A 12,239-nucleotide genomic window follows, 5' to 3' on the forward strand; every position below is an offset into this window, starting at 1 on the left:
TAAATTGCAACTGAGTAGCTCTCTAGATGATCAATTAAGATTAAGTGCTATATGGGTTTTATACATAAAGGTATCAAGGGATCTCTTTTCTCAGAATATCTTCAGGGACTAATCACTATAAAAATAACTGGAACTTTTAATGAATACATTCCATGGAGATGTCCATTATCACCTATGGACAGGGTCTAAATGTTTCCTCAACAGCTCGTGACATTCAGTAGAATCAATAACATGTTTGAGTTATTACTAAGTCTTATCTAACTAATTTAAAAATTTTAAATGTGCAAACTTCTTGTAACATCTTAATAGGACAAGAAATTAAAGTGCGTTCTCAATCGCAAACAGTGATAGAACTGGAAGCACCCAAATGAGTAGAAATATCCCAGTAAAACCTGGCCTAGGCACTGGCCTTCAGAAATAAGTTGAGAACATAAGTGGGAAAAAAAAAGATGCAAAAGTTGAAAAACGAGACGCGTTCGGGAGCTGAATTGGAAGAGAAATCGCGCAAGAAGCTAGCCTCGGGTTCCAGGGTCGCGCATGCGCAACCCCAGTACTCCCCTCCCCCTCCCCAGGCCACGAAGGAAGTCACGCAAGCTGAGGGGCGGGGTGCGCTCTGCGCCGGAAGTGGCTTGTAGTTAGTAAATAAGCACGAAAAGGCGAGAGGCGCTGTCTCCATCTTGTTGGCATCTGCTATTCCTGCGACGCTGTGGAGATGGGGAGCGTCTTGGGGCTGTGCTCCATGGCGAGCTGGGTAAGGTGGTTTTTAGCGGCCTTCGGGGTGCTAGCGTGAGAGACAGAAGAAAGGCACCAGAGCTGGGCTGGGTGAGGCCCAGCGGGACCGTGGTACCCCACCCAACGGGGAGTGCCTTCGTTCCCCATTTTCTCCCTGTCTCGCCTGGCCACTCCGACTCAGCTTCGGGGCCCTGAGTCTTTCGAAGAGCTGACCGGGGTGGCCGTGAGGAGCAATGGACATGAGAAGTTGACCCCGGTGGGAGAAGTGTAGCAGAGAGCTGGTGGTCTCCCTCCCCCACCCGTCTTTCGTGAAAGCTTTTCCCGATTCTTCCAGGCCTCTTTTTGTCCTGTTTTTCTTATGTCTGCCTAGGCTATTTCTACAAAGGTTTTAGGCCCCTTCCTTTTGTGGAGTACCCCATCTCTTCTCGTCATCTCTTCCCAGCGACCTCAGACTGCAGCACTGTCATCCCTGGAGGCATGTCGGCCTCTTTGTTCTGTCGCGCAGACTACACAAATAAGTGACGGATATGTAGGGCAGCTTGGCAGTAATACTGATATAGTTATATCCTTTTTAAATAGTCCTAACTCTGCGACTGGGTCCTCGACCTCAATGGTATGAGAAAATTACGTACTTTTCAAGTAATAATTTATGTATCTGAAAAAGCTGGTCAGTTCTGTTGTATTAAATACCTATTTTTTGACATAAAGATGCTTGTGTAATTTGACATCTCAGTTTTAATTAGGTGCACGTTGCATTTTGATTAGATAGCGTTGTTAGAGTGACACCATTCTTCATTATAGTGGCAAGATTTCTTGTTTCAGGTGGTACAAATAAATTTGAGTTTGATATAACCACTCCCCCGCTCCCCAATAGACAAAAATTGACTTTACAGTTAATAAAGATATTTTTAATATGGGGCGAGATATTTGGGTTCAAGTCATATTTCTTTAATCCATGATTTATAAATTCCACTTACAACAATTGCTGGCCTGACTTCTCAGATGACCCCATTATATACATTAGCCAGCATTTTTAGTGTTTTACATACCTTACCTCTTTTTAAAAAGTTTTTGATATGGCTTGAACTATAAGTGTTAAATTTTAGTTAAATAATACATAGAGGTTACTCCAACCCAGGTCATTGTCTTATGTTATTTTTTCTTGTAGTCCGGTGTGGAAAGCTGGTATATTTTTCTTTCTTTCAAAGCTCAGAAAGTAGAGAATCTACTTGAACCCACTGAGTATCTTATAAGAGGCATATTTAGTGTAATAATTTAAATGTATTACAAAATGATTATTATAGAATTGTCTTAATTTGGGGGATGTTTAATTCGGTTTGTAAAGTCAGATTTTGTCCATTTATCAAGTGGGCCTGTTATTTGTATATAGTAAGTCATTAATTTAGATCAGTTAAGCCAGAATTAAAATGAACCTCATTCTTCCCTTGCTCAAGTTTCTTTAGACTTAATCAGTTTTTGTAAAGGTTTTTTGTTTTATAAAACTAGAAAATATCTCAACTATGAAAAAAAGTATAAAAAGATTACATGTAACACTACTATATAGAGATTAGAGTGTTGATTTTTTTATTTCATTTTGTGGTTTTCTTGTTTTGTGTTTTTGTTGTTAAGTGGCCTAGAATTAGATTGATCTTAATTCTTGGTTCAAGCATGGCTATTTGATTGATGATTACTTCAAGCATTATTATAAACATCTGTGGACTTCCTGCCTAATCCTGTAACTACAACATTACCAGCAATTTATGCCTACTTAAGTGCTTTTCCCCACCCCAATCTTACAATGCTGTTAGTGAATAACATTGATTTTTTGAATCACTGTACTTTATATACAGTAACTATCATTTTTTGCCCAAGATATTTAATGTAGTTAAGTAATTGAGAAGAAGGAGCTTGTGATTCCTGACTGCTTATTTTGAGCAGCCTCTGCTAGATTTTTATTTTTTAGTACAATGACTTGATTTTGTAGGAATGATTCATAGTTGTTATGAATAGTCAAGCAGTGCAGAGTACAAAATGTAAATGTCACCAACAAAGTCCCACCACCAATAACATTTCTTCTCTCTCAATGCATATATACAGTTGGATGAATGAACAGACAAAAATACCTTGTTAAGGAACGGTAGCATGGTGGACATGTATTTTTAAAGAATTTAATTTTTTTTTTCTGAATTTAACAAAAGAATGTAAAAGTAAAGGAATAGCTGAATGTTAAGTAAACATTTCTTCTCAGGAGAGGTTCTGAAAAAGAGTTCTCTAAGGAGGTGTTTCTAGAGCAGTGGTTCTCAGCTGTCCCGCAGGGAATATTTGACAATGTCTGCAGGTATTTTTCATTGTCACAACTTGGGATAAGGGGTGCTAATAGCATCAAGTGGGTAGGATACTGCTAAATATTTCACAATACACAGGATAGTCCTCAACAACAAAGAATTATTTGGCCCAGGATGTCAGTAGTGCCATGGTTGAGAAATCCTGCTTTATCCTCTTTACTTGGCCAGTGTAAGAAAGGGAATGAAATTTAAGAGTCTTAACTGCTCTTTAAAAAGGCATTCAACTAATCATCCTATTTTCACCTCTACCTTCAGCCTCACTTATGGAGGCACCTGGTGCCGCCAATTCCTGATGTATATGAGGATTCTATACAAATTTTATTGCTTAACTTTTTCCTTTGATGGTTTATAATTCAACTTTCTTGACCCATTAAATCAGTTATTATTTTGTTCCTTCCAGGTTTATTCTCCTGGATTTTGTTTTTTTTTTACTTTTTAAGTTTATTCTTTCTGTTAAAAATCCTTTTATTTTTCATTTTATTGGTGTTTCTAAAGTAATTCATATATTCAGTTTGCCATCTTTAACCAGAATTCCTTTGTATTATTTTTTATATATGGCTGTATTGTCTTATAACCATAATTCCCACAGTTGTTTAATCTTAGAACTAAACCAGTCATTCTTAAAATATCCCGGACCCACACTAGGGGTCCACACTAGCATCAACACACTAGGAGACTTACTGGAAACAGTGACTGGGCCCCAGCATTCTGTTTTAATATGCTCTCCTCGTGATTCTGATGGAAAACCACAGTTCTACACTTAAATGGATTCAAAGCTCAAAGCATTCTTTTCTACCATGGCTTCTCCCAGTTTTTTTTTTTTTAATGTTAATGTCATCTCATAATTGACCAAATTTGGTCATCCAGTAGATTTTTTCAAAAAGGATTTATGGATGATGAAATCCCTGAATTTTTTCATATTTAAAAATGCCTCGTATGTTCTTGAGAGACATTGTAGACTGGTATAATAGTGTACACATTTCCTTCAGGACTTTGTAGTTATTTCTATGAATTGTGTTCTGTCTTATCCCACCCTGGTAGTCATTCCCTTCCAACACATCTCATATACACAATTGACCTGTTTCTTCTGCTTGGGTATCTGAAGAGCTTTACTTATCTTTGAAATTAACCAAGTATGTCTGACTTTAAATCTTTTATCACTTTTTTTTTTCTGGAAAATATTGTTCTTTTGAAAATACAGATTTATTTCTTTAAGGAAATTGTTATTGAATTATATCTTTGAATGTCCTTTTTTGTTTTACTTATTTAGAGGATTCTCTCTTTTAAAGGCATGAGTTACTTTCATGTTATATTGTCTTAGTTTTCCTTCCATATTATTTTTCCTATTTTTATTTTTGTCATTTTTTTAGTTGATATAATTTATATAAAATTCATACTTTGTACTATGTGGTTCTGTGAGTTTTGACAGATCATGTAGTTGTGTAACCACTACAGAACATTTATCACCTTAAAAAATTATGCCGTCCCCATCCTGGAGAATCCCTGTTTTTTTCAGAGTCCTCCCTTTCCAGAATGTCATGTAAATGGAATCATACAGCATATAGCCTTTGGAGTCTGGCTTCTTTTACTTAGTGTAATCCATTTGAGATTCATTCATATTGTGGTGTGTATTAGTAGTTTTTTCCTTATTATTGTTGCATAGTATTCCATTGCTTGGATGTACCACAGCTTGTCTGTCTATTCACCAGTTGAGGGGCATTTCCAGATTTTGGTGATTAAGTAGCTGTAAGCACTGCTGTAAAGTCTTTTTCTGTGACTATATTCTTATTTTGTTTACCTAAATACCTTGCAGTAGGATTGCTAAATCATATGGTAAATATACATTTGACTTATAAGAAATTGCCAAACTGATTTCCAAGATGGTCATATTAGTTTTTATTCCCACCAGCAAATATTTTCTTCAAGTCTGTGGCTTGTCTTTTCATTCTCATAATGGTGTCTTTCAAAAAGTAGAAGTAATTGTTCTTTCTATATTGATTTGCTTTGGCACTTTTGTCAAAAACTTCTTTACCATATTTGTTTAAGTCTGTTTTTGAACTCTGTTCCTTTTATGTGTCCATACTTTTGCCTAAATTACCCTATTTTAATTACTGTAGCTTTAAAGTTAGTCTTGAAATCAGGTAGTGTGAGTCTTCCAACTCTGTTCTTTTTCAAAATACTTCGGGCTACTCTAGTTCTTTTGCCTTTCCATAAAAGTTTTAGAAGCAGCTGGTTTGTTTCTACCAAACTCCTGTTGGAATTATGATTGGAATTGGGTTGAATTCATAGATCAGTTTGGAAAGAATTGATATCTTAATATGGATCCTTCCAATCCATGAGCCCAGTTTATCTTGCCATTTATTTAAATCTTTGATTTCTTTCATTAGTGTTTTTTAATTTTCATCATTTGAAAGCTAGTGTATATTTTATTAGATTTATACCTAAGTATTTCTTTTTGTTGGTTTAATTTCAGTTTCTAATTGTTTGTTGCTAGTACACAGAAGTATAATTGATATGTCCATACTGATCTTGTGTCCTGTGACCTTATTAAACTTTCTTGTAGTTCTAGTAACATTCTTGTAAGTTCTTTGGGGTTTTTCATGTTGACAATTACGTGTGGAAGAAAGCAGTTTTATTTCTTCCTTTCCAAAGTATATACCTTTTCTTTCTTTTTCTTGCCTTGTTATATTGGCTGGGACCTCCAGTGTGCAGTCGAATACAAGTGGTGAGAGCAGAGATTCTTGGCCTTGTTTTGGATCTTAAGGGAAATCATTCAGATTTTTACCATGAAGTATGGGTGACAGCTATGGTTTTTTGTTTTTTGTTTTTTTGGTAAATGTACTTTATCAACTCGAGGATATTCTGTTTGTTTGCGAAAGTTTTTTAGTTTGTTTTTTAATGAATGGGTATTGAGTTTTTTTCACATGATTTTTCTGCATTCACTGAGATGGCCAAAATGGTTATCCTTTAGTTTGTTAATGTGGTGAATTCATTTGATTGATTTTCAAAAGCTTAATCAGCCTTGCTTTTTCCCAGCTAAACAAACCCCACCTGATCACAGTGTATCCTTTTGTATACTTTTTCTATTTTTTTTTAAAGCAGTTTTAGTTTCCCAGAAAAATTGAGAGGTAGAGATTTTCTATATATCCCCTGCCCCCACACGTGCATAGCCTCCCCCATTGCCAACATTCCCCACCAGAGTGGTGCATTTGTTACAATTAATGAACCTATCAATACATCAACACATCATAATCACCCAAAGTCTATAGTTTACATTAGAGTTCATTCTTGGTGCTAGACATTCTATGGATTTGGACAAATGTATAATGACATGTATCCACCATTATAGTAGCATACAGAGTAGTTTTTTCCCTAAAAATCCTCTCTGTGCTTTGCCTATTCATCCCTCCACCCACTCCCCACTCCTGATCTGTTTGCTGTCTCCATAGTTATGCCTTTTCCAGAATGTCATACAGGTGGAACCATACATGTATGTATGTAGCTTTTTCAGATTGGTTTCTTTCAGTTAGTAATATCTGTTTAAGTTTCCTCCATGTCTTTTCATGGTTTAATAACTCATTTCCTTTTACCATTGAATTATATTCACTGTCTGAATGTACCAGAGTTTGTTTATCCATTTACCTACTGAAGGACATCTCATTTGCTTCAGAGTTTGGGCATTTACAAATAAAGCTGCTATAAACATCCATGTGCAGGTTTTTGTGTGAACATAAGTTTTCAACTCCTTTAGTTAAATACCAAGGAATGCAATTGCTGGATTTTATGGTAAGAAATGTTTGGTTTTGTAAGAAACTGCCAAACTGTGGGGATTTTGATTTGGATTGCATTGAGTCTGTAGATCAAGTTTGAGGAACTGACATCTTAACAATATTGAGTCTTCCTAATCCATGAACATGGAATATCTGTCCATTTTGGTAGTTCTTTGATTTTGCTAATCAGAGTTTTGTAATTTTCCTGATATCGATCTTGTACATACTTTGTTAGATTTATACTAAGTAATTTGTGTTTTTGGATGCTAACATAAATGTTATTGTGTTATTTCAAATTCCACTTTTTCATTGCTGGTGTATAGGAAAACGATCGACTTTTGTAAATTAACCTTGTATTCTGCAACCTTGCTGTAATCGCTTATTAGTTCCAGGAGTATTTTTGTTGATTATTTTGCACTTTCTACATAGATGACAATGTCATCTGTGAACGAAGACAATTTAATTTTTTTTTAGTAATATGTATACCTTTAATTTCCTTTTCTTGTCTTATTACATTCTGGACCTTCCAGTAAAACGTTGAAAAGAAGTGGTGAAAGGGAACATCTTTGCCTGATTTTAATGGGAAAACTTCCAGTTTCTCACCATTGAATATGATGTTGGCTGTAGGTTTTTTTTGTTTTTTTTTTAAATCTGACAAATAGTGGCTTGTTTATTTATTTATTTATTTATTTATGGCTGTGTTGGGTCTTTGTTTCTGTGCGAGGGCTTTCTCTAGTTGTGGCAAGTGGGGGCCACTCTTCATCGTGGTGCGCGGGCCTCTCACTATCGCGGCCTCTCTTGTTGCGGAGCACAGGCTCCAGTCGCGCAGGCTCAGTAATTGTGGCTTATGGGCCCAGTTGCTCCGCGGCATGTGGGATCTTCCCAGACCGGGGATTGAACCTGTGTCCCCTGCATTGGCAGGCAGATTCTCAACCACTGCGCCACCAGGGAAGCCCCCTGGCTGTAGGTATTTTGATGATATTCTTTACCAAGTTCAGAAAGTTCTCCTCTATTCCTAGTTTGAGAGTTTTTATCATGAATGAGTGTTGGGTTTTGTCAACTGCATTTTCTGTATCTAAAATGTGATCATATAATTTTTCTTATTTTATCGTCTTGATTTGATGGATTACATTAATTGATTTTTGAATGTTGAACCAGTCTTGCATTTCTGCGATAACTTGGTCATGGTGTGGAATTCTTTTTATACATTATTGGATTTGATTTGCTAATGTTTTGTTAAGACTTATGTCTCTATGTTCATGAGAGAGGTTAATCTTTTATTTTCTTGTAATGTGTTTGTCAGATTTTGTTATTAGAGTAATGCTGACTTCATAGAATAAGTTAGGAGGTATTCCCTCTACTCCTGTTCTCTGAGATTGTAGAGAATTGATATAATTTGCTCCTTAAGTGTTTAGTAGAATTCACCAGTGAACCTGTCTGGGCGTAGTGCTTTCTGTTTTGGAAGGCTATTAATGATTGATTAATTTTCTTTAATAGAGGCCTGTTCAAATTGTCTCTTTCTTGTGTGAGTTTTGGCAGCTTGTATCTTTAAAGGAGTTGGTCCATTTATGAAGGTTATCAAATTTGTTGGCATAGAATTGTTCGTAGTATTCTTTCATTATCCTTTTAATGTCCATAGGACCTGTAGTGACATCCCCTCTTTCATTTCTGGTATTAGTAATTTGTGTTCTCTCTTTTTTTCTCAGTTAGCCTTGCTGGGGGCTTATCAATTCTGTTGATCCTTTCAAAGAACCAGCTTTTGGTTTCATTGATTTTTCACTATTTTCTATTCCTAATTGCATTGATATCTGATCTAGTTCTTATTTTTTCTGTTTATTTTTGATTTAATCTGCATTTCTTTTTCTAGTTTCCTAAGATAGAAGCTTAGGTGGTTGATTTTAGATTTTCTTTTCTGATAAATGCATTCAGTGCTATAAATTTTCCTTAAAGCACTGCTTTCACTGTATCCCACAAGTTTCTATAATTGTGTTATTTTCATTTAGTTCAAAAATTTTTAAAAATTTCTCTTGAGATTTCTTTGACCTATGTGTTTATATTAAAAAGTGTATTGTTTAATCTCTAAGAATTTTGGGATTTTCGTTATCTTTTTGCTGTTGATTTTTAGTTAATTTCATTGTAGTCTGAGAGTAGTCAGTGTGTGGTTTCTGCTGTTTTAAGCTTGATAATGTGTTTTATTGTCAAGAATGTGGTTTTGGTGAATGTTCTGTGTGATCTTGGAGAGGAATGTGTATTCTCTGGTTATTGGATAGAGTAGTCTATAAATGTCAGTTACCCATTTGGTGTTGTTGAGTTCAACTGTGTCCTTACTGGTTTTTTGCTTACTAAATCTGTCCATTTCTGAGAGACAGGTGTTGAAGTCTCTTAACTATGATAGTGGATTCATCTATTTTTCCTTGCTGTTTTATCAGTTTTTGCATTACACAGTTTGATGCTCTGCTGTGAGGTGCATACATATTAAGAATTGTTATGTCTTCTTGGAGAATTGACCCCTGTCATTATGGAATGCCTTTCTTTATCCCAGATAACTTTTGTTGTTTTGAAGTCTGCTCTGTCTGAAATTAATATAGCTATTCCTGCTTTCATTTAGTGTTAGCCTGTTGTATTTTTCTCCATCCATTTACTTTTATTCTGTATATGTGTTTATATTTAAAGTGGGTTTCTTGTAGATGACATAATTGGGTCTTATTTTTTGATCCACTCTGACAGTCTCTGTTTTTTAATTGATAAATTTAGACCTCTGATCTCCAAGATGATTATTGATAGATTTGGATTCATATTTACCATATTCGTTAATGTTTTCTGTTTGTTGCCCTTGTTTTTCCTGTTGTGTGTTGGGGGAGGGGCTGTTTAAGCATTGTATGTGATTCCATTTTCTCTCTTATTTAGCATATCAGTTAAACTTTTTTTAACTTCTGTAAAGTTTTATTTATTTACTTATTTTTGGGTTGTTGCCCTATTTATTAGTGCATTTGGGCTGCTGTAAAAAAAAGACCACAGACTGGGTGGCATGTAAAGAACAGAAATTTGTTTCTCACAGTTCTAGAGGCTGGTAGTCCAAGATTAGGGTGCCTGCGTGGTTATCTTCTCTGTCTGGTGAAGGCCCTCTTTGGGTTGCAGACTGCGAACTTCTTCATACGTCTTCACATGGCTGAAGGGGTGAGGATCTCTCTCGGGTCTCCTTTGTAAGAGCACTAATCCCATTCATGAGGTCCCTGCCCTTTTGAACTAATTCTTCCCAAAGGCCCTATCTCCTAACATCATCGTATGCATTAGATTTTCAACATATGAATTTCCATCTGTAGCACCATAGGATTTGCAGTGTACGTTTACAATTAACCCACTTTCAAGTAACAGTATATCACTATACACACTTCAGTATAATGCTGTACCAGTTGATGGCTAGTATGAATACCTTGTAATAGCAGAACAGTCCTAATTCTTCCCTCCTTTCCCTTCTACATTACTGTCATTCACTTTATGTGTGTGTGTGTGTGTGTGTATATATATATATATATATATATAAACAATGTGTGTGTATATATATACCTGCATATACTTATGTATACAGAAGTATGTGTATACGCATAACATATGTGCAGACATAATTTAATACATTGTTTCTCTTGTTATTTTGAGCAAACGTTAGCTCAACTAAGAAAAGTAAGTTTTAATTTCACTTTCATTTACTTTCTTTATGCTCTTTCCTTTTTTATGTAGATTAGAGTTTCTGATCTATATTATTTTCTTCATCTCTAAAGAACTTTGAACATTTCTTGCAAGTAGGTCTACAATTTGGCAACAAATTCCATCAGCTTTAATTTGAGAAAGTATTTCTACTTCTTTCAAAGGATAATTTGCAGAGTAGAGAACTATAGGTGGGTGAGTTTTTTTCTCTCAGTGCTAAAATATTTCACTTCACTCTTGTTTGTGGTGTCTGAGGAGAACTTGGATATAATTTGTTACTTGTTTCTCTATAGGTAAGGTGTTTTTTCCTCTGGCTTCTTTCAGGACTTTTTATTTTCTGTAGTTTCAAGCGATTTATCTAGGTGTAGGGTTTGTTTATTTTGTGGAGGGTGGGGTATATATGTCTGATGTTAATTTGGGAAAATTCTGTCATTTAAAAAATTTTTTTTTTTCCTTCTCCTGGTATTCCCATTATATTATACCATTTGTAGTTGTCTCACAATTCTTGGATATTCTGTTGAACAGAATATCAGTCTTTACTCTCTTGGCTTTTCAGTTTGGGAAATTTCTATTGAGATAGTCTACAGCTCAGAAATTATTTTCTCAGCCATGTCTGCATACTTCATTTCTGTTAGTGTTCTTTATTTCTAGCATTTCTTTTTGGTTCTTTTTTAGGATATTCATGTCTGCTTCTTGTAGGCTGTCTACTTTATCCATTAGAACCCTTAACGTATTATAGTTGTTTTAAATTTTTGGTTGGTAAGTCTAACTTTCCTGCCATGCTGGTTTTGATGCTTGCTCTGTCTCTTCAAATTGTGTTTTTTGCCTTTTGTTATGCCAGTAATTTTATTCCTAATAGCCAGACACTATGTACCAGCTAAAAGGAACTGCTATAAATAGACTTTGGATCGTGTCACAGGGAGGTGTGGGGAAGGAGAAACATTCCATCATTCTCTGATTAGGTCTTAGTCTTTTAATAAGCCTATGCCTCTGGACTGTGAACTTCACAAGTGTTTCTCAGTTTTTTCCTCCCCCCTTAAATGGGGGAGGATGGCTAGAATAGGCTGGAGTTGAGTATTTCTCTTCCCCTAGATTATTTATCCTCTGATAATACCCTAGCAAGTTAGACTCTATTTAACTAGTTTCTTTTGAGGTCGGGTGCTAAGAACAGTGTTCTAGTATATTTCAAAATGGTTCCTTTTCCCCTTTGCTGCAAGAAGCAGGGGGGAATTTTTCTCTCATGTTTACTATGAGAACCTGGTTGAAGTCCTAGAGGAAAAGTTCACAAATTTGTGGGACCTTTGTATAACTGGGTTTTCCTGGAATTTTTGACTCTCAGACTTGTCCACAATGAGGCTCCAGCAATTCTTCAGTTATTCTCCAGGATATCCTTCCTGCACAGTGGTTCCCAAGTCAGTTTCCACTTGTGGGCTCTAGTAAGCCACGACTCCCTATACTCACCTGTCTGTCTCTTCAGTCTTGGGGGCAGTGACTTACCCTGTGTCCTCATCTAGTTTATGGATCCTAGAAGAATTGTTGATTTTTTTTAGTCTGCTTGACTTTTTACTTGTTGTTAGGATGGAGTGGGGTTTCTAAGCTCCTTACCTGTGGAAATGGAAACTGGAAATCTTTGTATATTTTTTATATTGTTGACTTGACAAGATATTAGGGATTTTTTTTAATGTCC

General features: G+C 35.8%; 1 protein-coding gene across 1 annotated transcript in view; it reads left to right on the plus strand.

Annotated features, from left to right (window-relative positions):
• Window positions 1-592: 592 nt before the first annotated feature.
• The window catches only part of SERINC1 (serine incorporator 1), a 32,621-nt gene continuing 20,974 nt past the window's right edge, over window positions 593-12,239 (plus strand). The window contains exon 1 of the mRNA XM_082474814.1: window positions 593-751. Within this exon, the coding sequence (XP_082330940.1) occupies window positions 713-751 (39 nt within the window). The 5' untranslated portion in view covers window positions 593-712. The remainder of the gene's footprint in view (window positions 752-12,239) is intronic.

This window comes from Balaenoptera physalus (genome assembly GCF_965194825.1).
Source record: "Balaenoptera physalus genome assembly, chromosome: 9".
Taxonomy (NCBI): domain Eukaryota; kingdom Metazoa; phylum Chordata; class Mammalia; order Artiodactyla; family Balaenopteridae; genus Balaenoptera; species Balaenoptera physalus.